Raw genomic sequence first — 22,902 nt, 5'->3', positions numbered from 1 at the left:
AATGTGAAACTTTGGGGATCAAATCTTGGTCAGAAAATCAAAATGTTCTTATTGCACATAAAGAGCAAATTTCCAAAAAGTTTCTAAATCATGGATGATAATGTTTAGTTTGAATGCCAAAACAGCAGAATTCCATTGGTAGTGAAATAATTTTGAGCATAGAAATACTTTTAATGGTAAAAGGTAAATCTGGATAATAATAAAGCATCATTGCTGACCCCATTAACAAATGAAATACCTTTAATGAGAATATACAAAATAAATAAGAATCATCTCTCCACCTTTCTGTCCCTTTCAAAAGAGCTGGTCTGTTTTAGACATCTAATCTCCTGTATCAAGAAGGATGCACCTCTTATTCTCTTATGTAAGCCTACCAGAACTAATCTAGGAGATGCTGACCCTAGAGATTTGTCTACATTTCCAGTGGTAAAACCCTGACTTTGAAACCAACTAGCAGTGCTTGTCTTAACAGGCCTGACCTGTATTTTCAAGAGAAAAACATTTGTGCGGTCATTAAGAAGTGAGAACCAGGACAGCCTTACTGCATGGGCTCCTGGGTTTATCTTTTAGAAGTGACGCATGGGGCAAGCCTGCTAGGGATGGGCAGTGTCAAGCATGCTTTACCGTCCCTTGGCTTCAGTACTTTCTCATCTGTCTGAGATTCAGCTCTGTTTGTCTTGCTGTTGTGCAGGGTGCTAAAGAGGCACTAGATTTGGGTATCACAGGCCCAGAAGGCATCGAGATCAGCCGTCCAGAGGAGGTGAGGAAACTTCCTGTATCTATTTCAGCTTCTTTCATACGGACCCTCAGAATCTTTTAGGAGCGAAGATATCTAATTATATATGTTAGATCATTTCCCTTGTGGATGAAATTCCCATTTGGAAGCTTCCCAATGAACAAACAGTTTCCCTCTCATGCTGAGGCCAACTTGACCTTGAGTGTCCTTGGAAGAGACAGTTGGAACAAACCATACCCCACTGCATCCAATTGATTTCAAAACCAAGAGAAAAAAATATCTGCATCCCAGAGGTTATTTTGCCCAAAATTGAACTAGGAGAAAGAGGACTGAAAGAGCCTTCAGCTATTAGAAGAAATTCCAAGCTATAAACCAGGGACTCAAATTTGGGGGCTGTTACCCCCATCTGAAAAGTACTGTGGACCCTTCCCAACAGAAACAAAAAATACATTCTTCCCTGTGCTCTTCTTGATTACCCACTGAGATGAAAATGAAAAGCCTGCTCCCCTTTTCCTGTTTTTATCCTTTGTGGAGTTGTATAAGACAAACATCTGTAGGCCCCTACCAAGTAATACTAATTTGTCTTTGGAGAAATCACATTAGATAAATGATGCCACCTTGCTCTATGCTCCTGTCCAGACAATCTCCACCATTTTGGGGGAGCTCCTTTCTTCAAAGTTTAAAATGCAGAGTGGGAGTGGGACATGGTAGTGCACACTTAAAATCCTGTTCTATAATCTCAGTACTTGGTATACTAAGGCAGGTGAATGACAAGTTTGAGGCCACCTGGAGCTACCCAGCAAGACCCCGTTTCATAAAGCAAATACAGTTCAGGGTGGTAGTTAGATGGTCAGGAGATCTGACATTTGTCCCACGGTCAGGAGCCAAGTCAGCCCATCTACCAGCCCTGGATCTTCGCTTGTCCTCCAGTGACTTGTGTATCGGTTCTGTTTGGGCACCTCAGAATTGGTAGAGAAAGATGCACCAGATTCAACAAAATAACCCACTGAGGGCATACCCATAAAGACAGGGCAAGCTTGGGTGGACCCATTCTGGGTTTTCTTTATCAGCTAGCACTAGAAGAATTGATGTTCTTTTCTGAGGGTTGGTGACAGTAATAATCACAATAATAATAAAGGGAGAAGCTTGGGTCTAGAAATTATTTTTGGTTGTCCCAACTGGAGGAGGCAGAGTGATACTGGCATTCTGGATAGAGGTGAGACCCTGACAAGCAGCCCACCATGCTCAGACAGCCCCGACCACAGAGAGCTCCAAATGTCGGCAGAGCCAAGGCCCAGAAACTCCTGTCTGGGCTGCTCTCCAGCTTGACATCAGTCCCTTGACTACACGTCTCAGGTGGTTGTGGAGAGAATGTGTCAGAAGACAAGGAGCGATGAGACTCCATGTCTTAGTTTCTCTTGCTTTTGTTGCCTTTAGCTAAGCCTGTGTCACATCCAGCAAGGATGTGCCTAGTATCCTCAGTTCTCAAATTCTTCCTCCATGAGAGCCAAGGTGGCTGGAGCTTGGTGCCCCTGCTCAGGCCTCTACTCCTGAGGGTGCAGCCAACCCCTCCTGCTCTGGGTCATATCCTTCAGCACTTTCTATGTGGAGAGCTCTCAGGCAGGTGCATCTGGACTGAAGGAGATGGTGAATCTGATTCCTTCTTGTCTTTTGTTTCTAACAGCTGGAAGCTGAAGCCACTCATCGGGTCATCACCATTGCAAACAGGGTAAGTAGCCTAATGTGCATGCTGAGGTCATTGGGCGGTCCCATTCTCCTAGGAGGAGAGAGTAGTGGCTCATAGCATATGGCTCATAGGATGTCAACCCTGTTTGCTGAATGGACTTGTTATTCCCAAAGTTCTGGCATGGATCCTGCCGGCCCCTAGCTTCTCTCTTCCACCCTTTTGGAGCTAGCTGAAGCTGAGATGCATTGCTGAAGTGTAAATGGCTCCCGAGGGAGGCAAGGAAAGGGCTGAGGACCAGTAGCCTCTCTATAATTGGAATGCGTTTCTTTTGGAGGAAAAGGCAGACTGTGATTTAGACAGCCATAAATCTAAATCTATGCTGCTAGACCTTTGTTTCCAGCCGTTTTATGTTGGTATGGTTAAGAGTAGAGCTCTTAACAAAGCCTGGTAGAGTGTGGTGCCGGAAACCAGCAAAAGAGCACCAGAAGTTACACCTTTGTCCTTTATCTAAGATAAGCTTTCAACCTCATGCCTCCTCTCTGATCCCCTATCTCATTATATAAAATCAGGATGATAGCATCACTTGCTTTGCACCAGATGGCTGCTGAGGATCAAAGGAGCCAAGGAAGAGGAAAAGCGCTTTATAAACCATTGGGAAGGTCATTTCTCCTAAACCACTACTAAGGAGTTCAGGTTACTGGGATAATCTAATCTGAACAGTGGTTTTCAAAGTGTGATCCCAGACCAGCAGAATCAGGGACTTGCAAATACAAACTCTCAAGCCCCAGGGAGAAACGGGTGGGGGACTGGGTGCCCAGCAGTCTTTATTCTGATGGACTGACAGCTTGGGACCCTCCCTTCTGGAATGGCCTGGGCTGTGCAGAAGGATGTAAGCAGAGATGTATGGTTTTAGGAATAGAGGACAAGGAAGCAGGAGGTTCAGCCAGTGCCAGAATTCATTGTTTAATTTATGCCAAAGCAGGGCTGGGAATACAGCCTAGTGGCAAGAGTGCTTGCCTTGTATACATGAAGCCCTGGGTTCAATTCCCCAGCACCACATATATAGAAAAGGCCAGAGGTGGCACTATGGCTCAAGAGGCAGAGTGCTAGCCTTGAGCAAAAAGAAGCTAGGACACTGCCCAGGCCCTGAGTCCAAGCCCCAGGACTGGCAAAAACAAAAACAAAAACAAAAAAAACACAAAAACATAATTTATGCCAAAGCACATCAAGAACCTCAGACTTGACAATAAAGAAAAAAAAGTGACCAAAAATAAAAAAAACCTCAGGCTAACCTGATAAGCAAAGAAGGCATCAGAATGAATTTCAGGCACATCATCAAAGGAAGCAGTTTCCCCTTTGTTTTTTCCAGACCTGGCAGCTAGACTGGAAGGACCTTGCTTTGTGTCACAGTAACAATTACTTCACCAGTTACTTTCAGATGGAAACTTAACACAATAAGGAAAAAACTGAGAATGAAAATGTTGAAAAGGGGTGATGTTGATCAAGATGGTATTCATAAACTGCTTTGTTGAATGTGAATGGCAGCTCCTTAATACAACTACTTATAAATAATAAAAAAAATTCAAAACATAAACAAAGAAAGCGGTTGAACAACCAAAAGGCACTCTTTTTTAAGCATATGCTCAGAGAAGTTAAGGCATGGACTATGTTTGCACAGCTTAATAGAAGAGCTAATCATAAACAATCCAGGTGTCTGTTCACAAGATGAATCTTGTCTGGCCTAGATATCGAACCCAGTTTTCCAGGGTACTTTCCATCTGCAACTTTTAGATGGCAGACATCAGAATTTTAGATAGAGGATATAATACATACTCTCCCTAGGATATCATACTTGTGGACAGGAAATTAAAAATAGAAAGAAGAAAAACAGTTGTGATCATCAGTTAGGAGAAAATGTTGAAATTCAGACTCCCTAGTCTTGGGCTGGGAATATGGCCTAGTGGCAAGAGTGCTTGCCTCGTATACATGAAGCCCTGGGTTCGATTCCTCAGTACCACATATATAGAAAACGGCCAGAAGTGGCGCTGTGGCTCAAGTGGCAGAGTGCTAGCCTAGAGCAAAAAGAAGCCAGGGGCAGTGCTCAGGCCTTGAGTCCAAGGCCCAGGACTGGCAAAAAAACAACAACAACAGACTCAACAGTCTTGACTTAAGGTTGCCTCCTTGGCTGGCAGGCCCTGGTGCTGGCTGCTACCTGCCACCTTGTTCCTCCAGACACAAGCCTGGCTTGTGCTTGGGCGACCAGCCCTTTGTTACCAGAGTGACTGCGGAGCATGGGGGTTGAGTGATGCTGGGGGAGGCACCAGTACAAGAACTGCTTGTGTCAGGGCTGTTTGGGTGTCCGTGAGGTTTATTTCCTCCTATCTCTTGTGCTTAGACTCACTGTCCCATCTACTTGGTCAACGTGTCCAGCATCTCGGCTGGTGATGTGATTGCAGCTGCTAAGATGCAAGGTGAGTCCTTAGGTTCAGGTGGTAGGATGGGAGGATGATGGAGCCCCCCGCCCCTCAGCTCACTCCTTAGTCCAGGCTCCTGAGGGCTGCTCTTGAGTCTTCTCTGTTCCTTTGCTTTCTACTCTCTGCCTCAGGGCACTCCCTCTTAGGCTGAGCTTAGCCCAAGAAAACCAGAATTCTTTCCTCCACACATTTGTATGCTTGGCAGTGTTTAAACCAATGTCTGTCACCTTGCCGGGTCTGGTAAAATTATCTAAGTTTGAAATGGACTCATTAATTGGTGTCTTTTTGGCCTGTTAGGTTTTACTAACGTTGCCTTAGCAACTAATATAAAACCCTGGACCAGTTCCCATGGGCATTTCAGGGGGAGCTGTGAGAATCCCTGGAGAATTAACAGTGTGTGGGCCCAGCTTCCCTTTTTAGCCAACTAGAACCATATCTGAGCCGAGTGATGCCTGTCTAACTCTAATGCTGGGCACCTGCAAATACCTGAAAGGCTTTGTAGTTGTCCTTAGCTTTGTCCAGCATGGGGTGCTGGTAAAGTCTGGTAAAGGCGAAACAAAGTCATAATGTCACTCTCCTGGGGGTGAAGTCAGAAGCAAGGACACCCCAAGCCTTTTGCCCTGTAGACCCCATCTACTCCCTGTGCCCTCATGGAAGCCCAACTGCACTGCTGCCCCACCCTACTGGAGAGAGACTTTGCTGACTCCCTCTTTTCTATTCCTACTCCAGATCCGAGCCCATTAGTCCTCTAATAGCCGCCTCACAGCGCCGGCCTGCTCAGAAAGCAAGCTAGACAACTTCTGGCCTCACACCCTGTACAGTACAAGTCTCCCTCCCCAACACACTGTCCATACCACAGCCACAGGCAAAACAGTCTCCCAAAGCACCGCTTGGTGCCCATGCACCCTCTGCTCCCCTGCCTGGTAGTGCAAGAAAGTAGACTTGAACCTAGTGGTGTCCTCAGATGCCTGAGCAAGCTTGGCAGGTCCCTTCCCCTCTCCACCTTCACTCGTCAAGAGAACCCTGGGAACCCAGCGGCTTCCTGATTATGACTTGACCCTTCTCCTTCCAGGAAAGGTGGTGTTGGCTGAGACCACCACGGCACACGCCACGCTGACCGGCTTACACTACTACCACCAGGACTGGTCCCACGCGGCGGCCTATGTCACGGTGCCTCCCCTGAGACTGGACACCAACACCTCCACCTACCTCATGAGCCTGCTGGCCAAGTAAGGCCTTTCAGCCATTGGCACAGGGTGCATGCCACACAGGGGCTTCCTAGTTCTTTGATGACATCTTAGAGGCCCGAGGAACAAATGTGACTTAAACTTGATTGATTGTGTCCATAGGATGGTTTGGCTTGTGCCTCCTTCTCCACAGCCCGTCACGTCATCACCTTTGACACTTGAAGTGAAAGGGAGGAATGCAGAGGCAGGAAGCAGTGGTTTAGGAGCAGTATAGAGGACATTAGGTGGTTTAGGAGCATTATAGAGGACATAAGGCCACTGCCCAGGTTTCTCTCTCCTGTGTCCCTCCCTCCTGCCATATGGTTTTCTCTTTTTTTTCTTCCTCTTACACCCTCCCTCCAGACCCCTTTTTCTCCAGCTCCTTTCTGTCCATGTCGCTTTTATCCATTCAACCCCAACCTAAAGAAAATAGTTCAAGGCACTGTCTGAAGGCAGTGTGGCAGAATTATAAAACTGTTTGGCTCTGTCCCAGTAGGGGCTTGCAGCTTCTTTCTCCCCACCCCTGACACTTTAGGGAGAAGACATTGCTGTCTCTTCCTTTGTGGCTGTTAATGTTCTCCTCAGAAAAACCGAGCTCCTTTTCATTGTTATCAATTTATCCAAATTATAGGGCTCAGACTCATACAAATTCAAATAGACAGGGAAAGTATGTATTGCTAACTGAATAACCTAGGTTTTTAATATCCAGACTATTTTGTCCCGCTTTAATTACTTAAATTCAATTAATTTAAGTAAAATTGTGATTTTGGTTATTAGAACAATAGCTTGAATCCCTTTTTAATCAGAGCATATTGTAAGTATGTGCTATTTTATAGAATTTGGACTATAATTTTAATTATTTAAAGGAATTTATGATTACTATAGTTTTACTTTTATAGCATTTTGTTTGCATAATTTATATGACACAAAGTGCTTGATAGAAAACCCAGACACGCCTTACCATTCCTGTAAGAGAATATGAATTACTGTGTCATTATTTATATTAGTATGCAAATTTTCAGTCTGAATTGCAATTAAAAATACAATCTGTACATTTCTCCTTTGTTTAAAAAAATCTGATTTTTGCTGGCATCAATGGCTCACAACAGTAGTCTTAATTACTCAGGAGGCTGAGATCAGAGGATCATAGTTTGAAGCCAACTTGGGCAGGAATGTCTATGAGAGTCTGTATCTCCAATTAACCAGAAAAAAGCCAGGAATAGAGCTGTGGCTCAAGTGGTCAAGTGTAGCATTGAGCACAAAAGCTCAGGCCCTTTTTCAAGCCTCAGGACTGGTGTGCACATGTATACACACACACACACACACACACACACACACACACACGCATGACTTTTTAAAGGGACCAGAATTTTTTTTCATTTTATCATATTCAATATCTCATGCTTGACAAAGCCAGCCGTAGTTTGAATTTCAAAGATTTGTTATAGGTACTTTTAATATTTGTATTGGCATATATTAATTATACATAGTATGGGATTTTGCCAGGTGCCAATGGCTCTTGCCTATAATCCTGGCTACTAAGAAGGCTGAGATCTGAGGATCATGGCTTCAAACCAGCCCAGGCAACAAAGTCTGTGAAACTTATCTAATTGGGAGTTGTTAATCTTAAACTTAACAATCAAAATGCTGGACTTGAGGTATAGCTCAAGTTGTAAAGTGTCAGCTATGAGCAGAAAAAAATGAGAGAGAAAGCCCACAGCCCCAGTACCAGCACTAAGAAAAAAATCACACTAAAGTATTTCATTATGACATTTCCATTCATACTTTGGGCATATTCCCCCCTCCACTAATCTCTTACCCTTCCCTCCCTTCTTTCCCTTTCCCTTCCACTTACTTCCCTAGTCAAACTCCCCTTTGTATTTTCTTTTCTTTCTTTTTGGCCAGTCCTGGGCCTTGGACTCAGGGCCTGAGCACTGTCCCTGGCTTCTTTTTTTTGCTCAAGGCTAGCACTCTACCACTTGAGCCACAGCGCCACTTCTGGCCGTTTTCTGTATATGTGGTGCTGGGGAATTGAACCCAGGGCTTCATGTATACGAGGCAAGCACTCTTGCCACCAGGCCATATTCCCAGCCCCTCCCCTCTGTATTTTCAAGACCTCTTTTGTTTGTTTGTTTTTCCTCCCAAGTTCATGAGAGAAAACATGCAATACTTGTCTTTGTGTAAATGGCTTATTTCACTTAACATGATGATCTCCAATTCCCAGCAAATAATATCATTTCATTCTTCTTAATTGCTAAGTAAAATTTCATGGTGTATACATACCACATTTCCTTTATCCATTCATCTATTGATGGGCATGTAGGCTGATTACATAATTTGGCTTTTGTGAATAGAACCACAATAAGCCTGGTGTCTCTTTAGTAAGCTGACTTTGATTATTTTGGATATGTGCCTGGAAGTGGTATGGCTAGATCATATGGAAGGTCTATTTTTAACTTTTTTGAGAAATCTCCATGTTTGACTAATTTGTATTCCTTCTAGCAGTGAAAAAGAGTACCTTTCTCCCTGTATCATTGTCAACACTTCTTTTCTTTTTTTTTTTTTTTTTTGCGCCAGTCCTGGGCCTTGGACTCAGGGCCTGAGCACTGTCCCTGGCTTCTTCCCGCTCAAGGCTAGCACTCTGCCACTTGAGCCACAGCGCCGCTTCTGGCCGTTTTCCGTATATGTGGTGCTGGGGAATCGAACCTAGGGCCTCGTGTATCCGAGGCAGGCACTCTTGCCACTAGGCCATATCCCCAGCCCAACACTTATTTTCTTGATGATAGCATTCTGAATTGGATGAAATGGAATTTCAGTGTGGTTTGATCTCCATTTCTCTAATGGCTAACGATGTTGATCATGTTTTTAATATGTTTATTGGCCATTTGTATTCTTCATTTGAAAAGTATCTGTTCAGTTCCCAGATTCAGGGAAGTACTTGAGCCTTCTAGAAAGGGACCACATTCATTTACACCTATTTAGCAGCACCTACTTGCCTGGAGTCCATCTGAGGAAACTGGGTGTTCAGTTAAAGGAAGGGAGTTGAATACAAGCTGTGAGGTTCCTGACCTATGATCCATGATGCTGTAATGGGGACCTTTCTTGACCTAAACCCCACCCAATGGCGGGGAGACCCCTGCAGAGACAGTGAAATCCTGCAGATCCCATTATCTCTGGTGGGGTTCTGCAGGTGTGGAGAGCATGGAGATGGCGGGTTTCTAGAACAACCTGCTCAGTGGGAGAATCTTCCACTGTCTCTATGGTCCAGGATGATGTCAGCCCATGCTACAAGAAGAGCTAAGTCATCCTACTGTGGATTTGGCCAAGACATAATCACTTGGCAAGAACTGTGACTGAAAAGCCTGCAGGCCCAGTGGAAACAGCCCTCTCTGTGCCTGGCAGGGCGGGTGTGGGGTGGATGTCTCCTCACCCCATGAGACAACAGCTTCTGCTCTTGAGTCACCTTCTGAGTGGACAGCAGAGTGGCACACAGGTGCTCCCTTACAGGGTAATAGGAGACCCCCATGCTGACCCTCAAGGCACTCACCGGGTGCTCCCAGCACTTGTCCCCGGCTCTTCATGATCCCCCTGCTCCAGCCAGGTCCCTCGCTGCCTTCCCAAGGCATTTTCTCCTAAGGTTGCCCTGGTCCTGGCCACATAGCTATCCTCTCTTCTGTCCTTTGTCTCTGAGCCCTTGAGACAGCTGCAGCCTCCCCGAGGACCTGTTGGTGACTTAGCAGCCATCTGAAGACCTGGTCGTGGATGGCTTTTTGGTGGTGAACTTATGGACTTGCTTAACAAACCACGTGTTTATTAAGTCCGACTTCTCTTCTGTCTTACCCTTCCATCCCTTCGGGAGCTATGGCGCCCAGTTATTCAGCAACACTTAGCACTGAATGTGGAAATGCTTTCCCAAGCGCCAGCTTGTGGCCAGCTGGATTGGAACAGATGCAGAGGCAGCGTGTGCATCCGTGGCCCTCACTGCTTACTTCCCTCTCTCTCCCCAGTGACACTCTGAACATCGTGGCATCAGATCACCGGCCATTCACCACGAAGCAGAAAGCTATGGGCAAGGAGGACTTCACCAAGATCCCACATGGAGTGAGCGGCGTGCAAGACCGCATGAGTGTCATCTGGGAGAGAGGAGTGGTAGGTGACCGGCATACCTGCCCACTCGGGCCCAGGGAAAGTGCTCACTCCAAGGATCCTTCCAGACTATTCATAGGAATTTGGCTCAGCTGTGACTCCTGGCTCACTCAAAAACTAAAGCAGGGGGCTCAGGTGTAGCTCAGTGGTAGAGCTCATGATGAGCATGCACAAGGGCCAGGGTTCCATTGTAAGCACACACAAAAAATTAAAATCCTGGACAAAAAAGGCCTCCTCTAAACCACTACTTCACCCTATGAAAAGAATGATAAGATCTATTATAGAAAAAAAAATGCAGTGCTAGGTAGGCACTCTACCACTAGAGCCCCAACATGTGGTAGAAATTTAGAAAGTTCTGATGGGCTTATGATACTACAAAGAAAAGGGATTTATGGACTTACTATCTGTTAAGCTTATATAAAAATATGTTAAGGAAGTGGAGCTGTGGCTCAAGTGATAGAGCGCCTGACTTGAATAAAAAAGCTAAGGAGAAGAAAAAATCCCTAGAATAATATAATATTATGTCTGCAGTAACAATGTTTACAACAGCAGCACTGAATAGGAGGTATCCTTTCAGATTAGTAGATAACATTTATCAGGTAGGTAGGTAGAGGTAGGTAGGTAGGTAGATTGATATCAGAGAGATAGATAGATGACATTACTACCTATGTATAAATATTCTTTAAATATGTACAAGTGTTCAAAGAAATTTGGAAGATGTAAAGAAAAATACATGATAAAAACACCTAGAAACTATTAACATTTTGGTGCTTTTAAAATTATTATTATTGGGGCTAGGAGTATGGCCTAGTGGCAAGAGTGCTTGCCTCGTATACATGAGGCCCTGGATTCGATTCCTCAGCACCACATATACAGAAAATGGCCAGAAGTGGCGCTGTGGCTCAAGTGGCAGAGTGCTAGCCTTGAGCAAAAAAGAAGCCAGGGACAGTGCTCAGGCCCTGAGTTCACGGCCTAGGACTGGCCAAAAAAAAAAAAAAAAATTATTATTATTAGAGTGTACAGTGGGGTTCCCATTTCATAATGGTGTATTTTTTTTTCTTATTCAATGTATGTACTAGACATTAGGTTTTCGTTGTTGTTGTTGATGGTACTGAGTAACAAATCCAGATCTCCATCCTTGCTAGGCAAGTACTTTTCCACTGAGCTACACCTCAGCCCTATAAATTGTTTTGATTACTAGGTTGGTCTTCTTTTTTCTTTGTTATAATACATATCGACTATCCTTAGAACGTGGCTTGGTTGGTTGGTTGGCTGGTGCTGAGAATTGATTCTTAGTATTCACACATACTAGGCAAGAGCTGCCTTGCTGAGCCACATCCCTAGTCCTGAAACATCTTTCTTAATAGCTGAACAATATTCTTGCCAACGGAAGTACTATACTTTATTAATCCTTTTCTTGGAACTTTGTTTGTCTCAAATTTTTACTTAACAAATTATTCTGCAGAGTACTTCTTTTGGTGGTGAATCGATGTCAAGATTTCTAATTAATTCATTGGGACAGAGTCCTAGAAGTGGATTTCTGGGCCAAGGGATATGAGCATATCTAAGGTTCTTGGAATATTTTGTCTAATTGCATTTCAAAACAGATAGGGTCTGGGACTTCATTTGAATACCACCTGTTCTTCCCATGAAGAGTACGTATTTTTGGTCTTGATCTATCATGGCTTAAATTCAACAGAATATGAGCCCAAAGATATGTGAAGGCCTTCAGACTAAGCCAGCCACTCTGGGAAGGACAATGAGCTGAGGAAATGCCCCTTGAAGAGAGGCTCCTTGGTGCTCAGGGAGGGCAGGGGTGGTAAGATGCTTTGCCAGCCCATAGAGCATACAAAAGCAGCCCCCACACAATGCACAGTTTCATTTACTGTGGCTTCAGTTCACAGTCCAAAAATGTTAAGTATCAACCTTAAAAATCATAAATTTTGGCTAGGTGCTAGTGCCTTGCGCCTGTAATCTTAGCTACTCAGGATGCTGAGATCTGAGGATCTCAGTTTGATGCCAGCTGGGGCAGGAAAGTCCACGAGACTCATCTCCAATTAACCATCAGAAAAATCAGAAGTGGTTCTGTGCTCAAAGTGGTAGAGCATTAGCAAAAGAGCTCAGGGACAGTGCCCAGGCCCCATGACCGCCCCCCCCCCATATATATATAATTTTTTAAGTAATTTTCATTATAGTATATTGTTAAATTTGTTCTATTAGTTATTGTTAATCTCCTACTAAGCCTAATTTAGAAATTAAACTTTATCATAGCTATGTGTGTGTAAGAAAGTGCCTAGTCCAGTACTACCTGGGGTTTAATCTGGTTTCAGAAATCTTATAGGGTTAGAGGTGCATTTACACCCAATGGGAAGCCTTTTCACACAAAACCCCAGTCACATCATAAATGGGGAAAGGGAAGAAGAGGAAGTGGGCTCGTGGGACCAAGCCTAGAAGGTTGGCTCACCTGAAACAGCCCACAGCATCATTTTCCTCAGGAGCATAGTTCTGACCCCCTAAGCTAGAAGGTTACAGACCAGGGTTGAAGGTTCTCAGGAGCACGTGCGCGCGCACACACACACACACACAGCCTCATTGACTTGATGTTTTTGCAATGTTTCAGGTTGGAGGAAAGATGGATGAGAACCGTTTTGTGGCTGTTACCAGTTCCAATGCAGCCAAGATTCTCAACCTGTATCCCCGCAAGGGCCGTATCATCCCTGGAGCCGATGCTGATGTGGTGGTGTGGGACCCAGAAGCCACAAAGTAAAGTTTGTTGCAAGTCTCCAGGGCTAGAGAGACTTGAGATTGTGTGTGTGTGTGTGTGTGTGTGTGTGTGTGTGTGTGTGTGTTGGATATCTAGGGCTTGAACTCAGCCTGAGTGATTTCCCTTAGTTGTTTCCACTCCACCCCACTTGAGCCATGCCTCCAGTTCAGGCTTTTTGCTGGTTGGAAATGAGAGTCTCTGATAATTTCCTGTTCAGACTGGCTTCAGACTACAATCCTCAGATCTTGGCCTTCTGAGTAGCTAGGACTTAGAGGTATAAGCCAATGGCACGTAGCAAGAACTTAGGATTTTGTGTGTGTTTGTTTTGTTTTGTGCCAGTCCTGGGTCTTGAACTCAGGGCCTAGGCACTGTCCCTGAGCTTTTTCACTCAAGGCTAATACTCTACCACTGGAGCCACAGCTCTACTTCTGGCTTTTTGGTGGTTAGTAGAAGGTAAGAGTATTACAGACTTTCCTTCCTGTGCTGGCTTCAAACCATGATCCTCAGATCAGCCTCCTAAGTTGCTAGGCTTACAGACATGAGCCACTGACACCCAGAAGGACTTGAGATTTTAAGAGCTTGCATTACAGAATTCCAAAGGCATATAATCTTTGTACTATTTCCAACATAGACTTGTGACCCTGGATTGCTGAGAGCCATCTTCTCCCCTGTTCTTACTCTGCACCACATCTGGTGGTTCTTTCACCTCGTCTTATAAGGATACTAGTCAGATTGGACTAGAATATGTCCATGTGGTCTAATTTTAACTTCATGAGCTCTCTAAAAGCCCTATGCCCCAGGCTGAATGTATTCTGAGGTGCTGAGGGTTAGGCCATAGGAATTTTGAGGGGATGAATTCAACCCATACTAAGCCCCTGGGGACTACCCCTTCCCACCGGCATCATCCTTCCCTGTGCCATCTTCACCTCTGCTCAGAACTTGCTCTCCCACCCTCACCTCCCACCAGAACCATTTCAGCCAGCACCCAGGTACAAGGAGGAGACTTCAATCTCTATGAGAACATGCGCTGCCACGGCGTGCCTCTGGTCACCATCAGCCGAGGGCGTGTGGTGTACGAGAACGGCGTCTTCATGTGTGCCGAGGGGACTGGCAAGTTCTGTCCCTTGCGATCCTTCCCAGACACTGTCTACAAGAAGCTGGTGCAGAGAGAGAAGGTAAGGTGGGCAGGCGCGAAGAGGTGTGGGGAGAATGTGAGCTTCCTGCTTGAGGACTTCTTCCCCTTCCTCTTTGAAAGCTATGCTCACTGTTTTTCCCAAGGAACCCTACTGCCACCTATCTACGATTGAGGGTGGAATGTGTGGTAGGGGGAAGGTGAATGAATGCTGGAGTTGGAAAATGCTGGTTCCCATTCATCTTTGACTAGCAGATAGACTTTTAAATAAGAGAATAAACAGAGCCCTGAGTTCCTCAAGACCCAAGAAAGGAATTGAGCATGTCTGTAGCCCACAAGTTCCTCCTTGAGGGGGTCTGTTCTGAAAGCCATCATGTCAAGCCTGTGTACAAGCCTGGTGCACTGAGACCAAAGATGGAGGCATTGCACCTGCAAGGGCCCACACTTTTGCTTTTGTTTTTGTTTTTGTTTTTTTTTTTGGCCAGTCCTGGGGCTTGGACTCAGGGCCTGAGCACTGTCCCTGGCTTCTTTTTGCTCAAGGCTAGCACTCTGCCACTTGAGCCACAGCACCACTTCTGGTCATTTTCTGTATATGTGGTGCTGGGGAATTGAACCCAGGGCCTCATGTATTCGAAGCAAGCACTCTTGCCACTAGGCCATATCCCCAGCCCCGGGCCCACACTTTTGACAGTCGCCAAGGTCCTTCTTTCCTGAGGCTAGGCGGCCAAGAAATCCAAAGCTAAGTGTGCTGATGGGGAACAAGCTCGGGGTGCTGGAAGAAAAACAGAACTTGGTTACCACAGGTGCCAAACATAATCTCAGGGTATCTTACTCAAACATTTGAATGACCCCATCTCTAAAGTGTTCCTCATATGGGGATGGGGAGTGGGCAAGATCCCTCAGGACAAGGTTCCAAAAAGAGCAGGAAGAGCAACACAAAACAACAAAAGGGAGATATACTCAAACACATAGAACATAATTAGCAGTAAAGATGGGGCGTTGGGAAAATGGTGCAGCAGCTGTAGAAGACAACTTCTCCAAAAGTTGGAGAGTAGGCAGGTAACTTCTTTGTTTTCTCCTGGGTATAGCACCCAGCAATTCCACTACGTGTCCAGGAGAAGTGAAGTCATGCCTACATAAAAGCATGTGGATGATTGTTTATAGTAGCTCTGTCCGCAAAGGCCAAAAAGTAGAAACAACCCACATGTCCATCAACTGTTGAGTAGATAAATTCATCTCAGTATATCCATCCAGTGGAATATTATTCAGTCATAAATGGGAGTAAAGTGGGCTGGGAATATGGCCTAGTGGTAGAGTGCTTACCTCACATACATGAGGCCCTGGGTCCGCTTCCTCAGCACCACATATATAGAAAAATCCAGAAGTGGCGCTGTGGCTCAAGTGGCAGAGTGCTAGCCTTGAGCAAAAAGAAGCCAGGGACAGTGCTCAGGCCCTGAGTTCACGGCCTAGGACTGGCCAAAAAAAAAAAAAAAAAAAGAGAGAGAGAGTAAAGTACTGAAAAATACTACATACAACATGGATAATCTTTTTTTGTGTTGTGTTTTTTTGTTTGTTTGTTTGTTTTTGTCAGTCATGGGACATGAACTCGGCCTGGGCACTGTCCCTGGCTTCTTTTTTCTCAAGGATAGCTCTCTATCACTGGAGCCACAGTGCCATTTCTTGTTTTCTGGTGGGTAATTGGAGATGAGTCTCATGGGCTTTCCTGCCCAAGCTGGCTTTGAACCACGATCCCTAGATCTCAGCCTCCTGACTAGGATTACAGGCATGAGCCACCTGTGCCTGGCAATGTGGATAATCTTGAAACCATTTTTCTAAATGGAAGAAGCCAGGCAGAGCCTAACTACAGATTTATTACTAGAGAACATGAAGGAATGGGCAGAAGAGGAATGGCCTTCAGGAAATCCTGGGTCTGCTGTTTTCCTGAACTCAATTGCTGATAAATATGGATGAAGTTACTTTCCTGGGTGGTACCAGGCATAGCTTGTCCCTGCTGCTCCCTCAGACCAGACACGCACATCCAAGCACGCTTCCTCCTCCTCCCAGGAGCACTAACAGTGAAACACTGTGCATGACCTGGGCAAGAGCAGTTCTGAGAACTTTGCACATATTATTTCACTGCTTCTCTGACACAGACACAGTTATCCTAATTTTACAAATGAGGAAACAGGCACCGAGAGATGAAGTCACTTACTCAAGATCACACAGCTTAGAAGTGGCAGCATTGGGATTGGAACTTAAGGAGCTTGGTTGCCAAATATAGCTCTTACTCTTACAAGATCTGTGAGTAGAGTTAACTAGTATTGCTACCTGGGGTCTCATGCGTCCACATCAGCTATACCGAGCTTTAATCCCCAGGAAGATGTCAGACCACAATGAAAGGCACTGGCATCTTGGGGGCCTGGTTTTGAGGAGATATCATTGCCCAGGGAAGGGGTGCTCTAAGGCTGAGGACCTTTGAAGCCTCCGTGCTAGATACGCTGTAAGGAGTCCATCCACATCAAAGGCAGCCAGCAAGGCCTCCTCTGCACATGCATACACATGCTCACTTGCACATATGCCCACTTGTATATGCACGCTCACACACGTACTAGTTAGGAGCAATGTGAAGAATCTCCAGGCCGAGGGGCCAAAGAAGCCTGGTCCTCAGCGTGTGACTTGAGTCCTTCGCAGAGTGACAAGAGTCCCACGTGGCTAAGCACTTTTCCCTTCTCCAGACCTTGAAGGTGAGGGCAGTGGACCGCACTCCCTACCTGGGGGACGTTGCTGTAGTGGTGCATCCTGGGAAAAAGGAGATGGGAACGCCACTGGCAGATACTCCCACTCGGCCGGTCACCCGACACGGGGGCATGCGGGATCTTCACGAGTCCAGCTTCAGCCTCTCTGGTAAGGGCAAGGGTGTGGAGAGCCAGCCAGTGGCTTTGGCTTGTGTGTCCTGCGTCCTCTTCCCTCCCTCCGCCATGCTGGGTGATGAGGGTGCGGTGTGCTCTTAGAGACACATACATTTTAGGGGATGAGGGAGAGGGACAGGAGGGCTCACCAGCCCCTCTAACAGGCCATGGCCCCAGTTAGGGGCTCTCCCTGAGGTGCTCAGTTCTTACATGTCCCCTGAAACATTTCAAGGGCATAAACATCTCTGCTGTTCATGAGACTGCACCCAGTTGTCTCTTCCGGTACTAGGGCTGTTGGCCTGGCACTTATGTAATTCTCTTTCCTCCCGCTGGCCTTGCTGTCACTGCGTTTTCTGTTTTTGTTTTGTTTTCTCAGTCAGGACTTGTATTACATATGTTTTATTAACTTCTTCATTTAGCCTCTGACTCCCAGTTTCTTTCCTCCTCCTTCTATCCCTGGCGCCCTGTCCTGGTCCCAGTCTGACCAATCCGAGTTTCTTGAACAGGTCCTCTTTCATTCTCAGAGTCAGGAGCCCGCACTGACACCTGCAGCTCCTCTGGGTGGCGGCTGCTGTCTGTGTAGCACAGGTGTCAGGTGCTCTGCAGTGTTTGGGCCGCGTCACTGATTCCTAATTGTGCCCTCAGTGGAGGGCAGGAAGAGGCCGTGAGATGCTGTGGTCCTTCAAGAAGCTTTGGTGGAAATTCTCATCACCACTTGGAAAGGCCAGGGCTCAAGTCTCCCGGAGCACAGCTGAGCTCAGGACTAGTCAGAGAACTTACTCTGCCGGGATTAGGCTGTGCTGGTGTGAGGACGAGAGGAATAAGACCCAGGTCACTGTACCCAGAGCATAGAGTTCACTGAGGGGTGAGACCCAAACACAAACCGTATTAGTAGGAGAGGCAAAGGCACTGGGGAAGTGAGGGAGGGCACTGCCTGCCAAGACCCTTCCATGCTTACTGCCAGGAGCCAGCTGTGGCGGAAACAGACGGTTCCCATTGAGGGTGCTGGTGGTGCATAAGGAGGGTACCGCTCACCCCCACCCCACAGGCTCTTGCCGCTTTCACTAACAATGGGAAATAAATGTCGGCAGTCAGAAAGGGACATGTGTCTGGAGAACTTCATCAGCTACACTTAGGCCTTGCCTTGCCAATCCAATCATAAGGCCAGTGTGGCCAGCCACATGAGAAGTGACAAGACCCACCAGGAGGTAGGAACCCCCTGGCCTCCTATGCCCCTCATCTCCAAGAGCCATGGCAGGCAGAACGTCTCCCTGACCCAGCAGCTCCCAGGCAGCCTGTCACCTTCCCTCCAGGCTGAGGCTCGTCTGTTTAGGTGGGATTTCTAGCTATGGGGCCTTTGGGGTCTGGTTCTTTCCTTCTCCAAAGCAGAGGAGTTCCCTCCCTTTTCCCTTTCTCCCTATACTCACGGAAGCTAGAAGCAGTGAGATGGGCAGAATGAGTGGGACCAGTAAGTAAGTCGACTCTAAAGTCTCTACCCCTTACACACTTACATCTGGGGCAAGTTATATCACATCCCTGAGCCTCAGTTTCTCCACCAAAAACAATAGGATGGAGTCATGTGGGTTCAGTGAGATAATGCCCACAGTTTTACTCCACCCATGCAGGTGTGGAGCCTCTTGGTCATTGGCAACTGTGGCTTGCCAGCCAGGCAGGGCAGCCTGGTTAACCCCCTCTGCTTTCTTCCCCCAGGTTCCCAGATTGACGACCACGTTCCAAAGCGGGCCTCGGCGCGGATCCTCGCGCCCCCTGGAGGCAGGTCGAGTGGCATTTGGTAAAGGCACTGCCCAGCCCCCACCAAGTGAGGATGCATCGCACTACCACCTGCTCGCACACCTTCAGGCCACAGCTACGGGTGGTGGGGGGGGCAGGAGAGGCTGGGATGGGCAGTGTGCCACCAGTGGGGGGGCCCCAAGACCCAGGGGACCCCACCCCATGTCTGAACGTGATTCCCTGGGCTTCGAGCCACCCCTAACAGGCACTTTGAGCTGTCCTTCCTGCTGTGTGCTTCTCTGCCTCAGTGGGGGCTACTCACTATGCACAGAAGCCATGCATAGCCTGGCCCAGCCCCTCCTCTCACCACTGCCTCCAGTGCTGGCCCTGGGAAGGCCCCGGCTTTAGTGCCCTGCCCTGGTGCCCAGCTGGGTGTCTAGAGCACTTTAGCAGATGTGTTTTATAATGGAAAGGCCTCCCTCCCCACCCCTGAAGCCCCGTGGTGATATTTCCCAAGCCAGACAGGTGCCCGCTTCCCAGCCGTGCCCAGGTGTCTCCTCTCTCCTGACTCGCCTCCAGCCCTGTGTGGGTACAGGCCAGGCACCCTGGGGGTGGGGGTGGTTGGGATCTCCTGTGCCTGGTGCCAGGCGCGTGTAAATGGTTTTGTTTTGCACGTTTGGTTTGCGCAGTGGTTTGGTTTGACTTGTTTGTGCATCCTGTGGAAAAAAATAACGGTGCTTCGTGTCACTAGCATAGCATAGAAACAGGAGTAGACGTGGTCTTTAGGAGATGCTGCACTCGCTACAACCAGACAGCACAGGGCCCATCTCCCCCTACATGGGGTCCTCAGGCTGCCAAGACACCCTGGGCCACACCCCCTCTTCCCCTCCTAGTCTGGTTTCCTGCATTCTAGGAGGGAGCTTGGATGCTGGCCCTGGAGACCTTCAAGCAGCAGGGCGGCCCCTCCCAGCTCTGCTGGTCACTCCCCACACTAACTCACATCCCCACACAGCTTCCTGTCACTTCTCCCTGCTGGTCAGAGGCCTGGCCGCTCCTCCTGTGTGACTGGCAGAAGGCCTCGTGCCTGCTGAGAGAGGGGGGAGTGGGAGAGGGGCTGCCAGGTGCAAGGGAAGATGACGCCTGCCCACCACGCCCAGGCCCTCACTGGAGCCCAACTCACTGCACAGGCGCTGTGGCTTCCTGTGGTAGGCACCACATCCCCACTGGCTGGGCTGGTAGCTTCCTTTATGTCTGTGTCCAGTAGAGCCCACCCTGCCTCTCAAGCGCTGCAGAAGGTCTCATGGGCCGGTGATGGATCTGGGATGTGGCCCAGCTGCCTGCCCTTGCTAAGGGAAATGAGCTCATGAGCCTTTGGTTTGAGCACACCAGGCTTGCAGGGGGCGCTGGACTCTTGTAGAATGGCCATTGCCTACAGATTTTTATAGTGCTGCTTGTATAGTTACACACTCCCTCATAGAAGCTCTCCCTACAATGGAGCATGTGTTCTCTCCCCAGTTCACAGATGAGGGAACTGAGGCCCAGAATAGCTTAGGCCCTCTGACCTCAGAACTATCTACAACTGCTCTCATGACCTTCACTGTCTAGTCTAGCTGTGGAGAATAGGTATGGGGTGATGTCTATGGCTGATTGCATCAGTTTAGCCAACTAGAAGACTACTCCATGATAGGTATTCTGCTTTGTTTTACACCAGTTGGTAGATTTTTTTTCCCCTCATCTTTGTTGTAAACAAAACTACTGCTTATTTCACTTTGAACCATGACTAGCAAAAGTTGAAGGCTTACTTACCACATGGTTCGTGCAGCCTCCCTTTCCCTTCACTGGGGGCTGCGAGGACGGAGATGGTAACCCAGGGAGCAGAGGCAGCTGTGGGGATAATAGGAAGGGACCCTGGAAAATCTCCATGGGTCACAGAAATGGGGAAACCTTTGGAACAATGCACACCATCCTTACCCCTTTCGGGCCTAGCATGGATCATGGGCCTCAGGCAGATGCCAAAGAGTTGAGTGGTGGTAGGGCCAGCTGGGCAGGCGCCCGGGTTGTCCTTGGAAAGCTTTACCTTCTCTGAGTGCCTCCGCCTGAGCTATGTATGACCCTGGGTGCTGGGAGATCACATCTTGGGGGGGGGGGGCACTGTAGGTCTTCCACTTCATCCACCCCAACCCTTCCATAGACCCTGTGCTTGCCCAGGAGCTTCTAGATGGAAATCAGAAGGAGGTCCAAGAAGCCAGTCATCCTCATCCCCTACCACCCACTTTGCCTCATACAGTGCTCCAGCCAGCGCCAGCCCCAGCCCCATTGGCTCTTGGCTGGAAGGACAGGAGGCTATGGTTGCCACGAATGCAGCTCTCAAACTGGTCTTGTACTTGCTGAATAAATACTGTTGTTCTTGCCTTAGCTGCTCTCTAGGTTTGTGGGGTTAAGTTACCAGAAATTTGTGCTACTGTGTGTGTGTGCGTGCGTATGTGTGCGTGCTTGCGTGCGTGCGTGTGTGTGTGTGTAGTGCTAGGAGTCCACAGTAGGTCTCTGTCAAGCCTATGCCGTGATGAGGGCTTTTCCCATACTGACCCAGAAACCACAGAACCACACAGAAGCCACGCCCCCTCCAGCTGCTGAGCCACCATGCCGGCACAGCCTGGGGTCAGGATACAGCCTCCAGCACCCAGGCACCCAAGTGACTTTCTCACTCCTCTGTAAATCTCATGGTGCTACAACTGTGTCAGTCCCAAGGTGACACATGGTCCTGTGCTTTGACCACCGTTTGAGGCAAAAACATCCCAACACGTGTTCTGGTGCAGGTTTGTATTAAACTGTAGCTACTTCTCACTTGGTCTCTGTTGTGTTTATTCGAAGAGGGAGCCTCTTATACAATGGCTGGGGTATGGCTTCAGTTGCTTGGGAAACTCAGTTTTGATTAATCTCTTATCTGGTGGCTTCAGCAAGGTGTGGAGATTTTAAACAACATAATTACATATTTGCACACATATACATATATGCTGGGTAGTGACACACTTTTAACCCAAGTTTCTTGGCTAGCCAGCCCAGGCAAAAGCATGAGACCCTTATCTGAAAATAGCAAAAGGACTAGGAATGTGTGTCTCAAGTGAGGCCCTGAGTTCAATCCCTAGAACTCCCCCTTTTTAAGGATTAGAATCCAGAATTATAGATGGGAACAAAACCAAGGTTTTTGTTGACAGATTTATTGAGACAAAGTTGACAAGTTATCAGAAATGGGAATGATTAGAGGAAAGCATCAGAAGCAAGAAAGGGGAAAACGGGGGCTGGGAATATGGCCTAGTGGCAAGAGCGCTTGTCTCGTATACATGAAGCCCTGGGTTCGATTCCCCAGCACCACATACATAGAAAATGGCCAGAAGTGGCGCTGTGGCTCAAGTGGCAGAGTGCTAGCCTTGAGCAAAAAGAAGCCACGGACAGTGCTCAGGCCCCGAGTTCAAGCCCCAGGACTGGCCAAAAAAAGAAAGGGGAAAACGGCTTCTCCTACCTGGCCTTTGGCACCTGTGCTCTTGGCTGTCATTTTGGAAGCCCATTGCCTCTCCATTCTGAAGAACCTTGGCTGATGGAACTGCAGCCTCATAAAATCATCTAGCAAGGTGCTGTCCCACAGTCAACGTGAGTCTTCAAAGGTCATCTGGTTGCTTTCTGGCTTTCTAGAACCCCACCTTTGGGGTGGGCTTCTTTACCCTCAAATCCCTTCCATCACACCCACACTCCTCTACCTTCTCTTTAGATTTCTGCTGGATGTTGAAAGGATTATCTCACCAAAATGAATAAAGAATAGTAGCTCACACCTGTAGTCTCAGCACTTTGGGAGGCTAAGGCAGGAGGATCACAAGTTTGAAGCCAGCCTGAGCTACATAGCAAATTCTTGCCTTATGAGGCAGGCAGACATATAGTCGGGCAGCCATTCCTCACACCTGTAATCTCCAATCACAGAAAAGCCAGAAGTAGCTCTGTGGCTCAAGTGGTAGAGTGCTATCTTTGAGCAAAAGGAGCTCAGGGACAGCGTGTAGGCCCAGAGTTCAAGCCCCCAGGATGGGGGGAACAAGCAGGAGTGAAAC

At 47.6% G+C, this 22,902-nt stretch overlaps 1 protein-coding gene across 1 annotated transcript in view; it reads left to right on the top strand.

Moving 5' to 3' along the window:
* The window catches only part of Dpysl5 (dihydropyrimidinase like 5), a 45,041-nt gene extending 25,666 nt beyond the window's left edge, over positions 1 to 19,375 (top strand). Inside the window, exons 4-12 of the mRNA XM_048353606.1 lie at positions 692 to 760; positions 2,421 to 2,465; positions 4,819 to 4,894; positions 5,970 to 6,126; positions 10,131 to 10,272; positions 12,890 to 13,032; positions 14,001 to 14,208; positions 16,901 to 17,069; positions 18,785 to 19,375. Coding sequence (XP_048209563.1) covers positions 692 to 760; positions 2,421 to 2,465; positions 4,819 to 4,894; positions 5,970 to 6,126; positions 10,131 to 10,272; positions 12,890 to 13,032; positions 14,001 to 14,208; positions 16,901 to 17,069; positions 18,785 to 18,870 — 1,095 coding nt within the window. The 3' untranslated portion in view covers positions 18,871 to 19,375. The remainder of the gene's footprint in view (positions 1 to 691; positions 761 to 2,420; positions 2,466 to 4,818; positions 4,895 to 5,969; positions 6,127 to 10,130; positions 10,273 to 12,889; positions 13,033 to 14,000; positions 14,209 to 16,900; positions 17,070 to 18,784) is intronic.
* The last annotated feature ends 3,527 nt before the right edge of the window (positions 19,376 to 22,902 follow it).

Source organism: Perognathus longimembris, chromosome 8 (assembly GCF_023159225.1).
Source record: "Perognathus longimembris pacificus isolate PPM17 chromosome 8, ASM2315922v1, whole genome shotgun sequence".
Classification (NCBI taxonomy): Eukaryota; Metazoa; Chordata; class Mammalia; order Rodentia; family Heteromyidae; genus Perognathus; species Perognathus longimembris.
The sequence above is the reverse complement of the archived record's forward strand: the minus strand, read 5'-3'. Positions and strand labels throughout refer to the sequence as shown.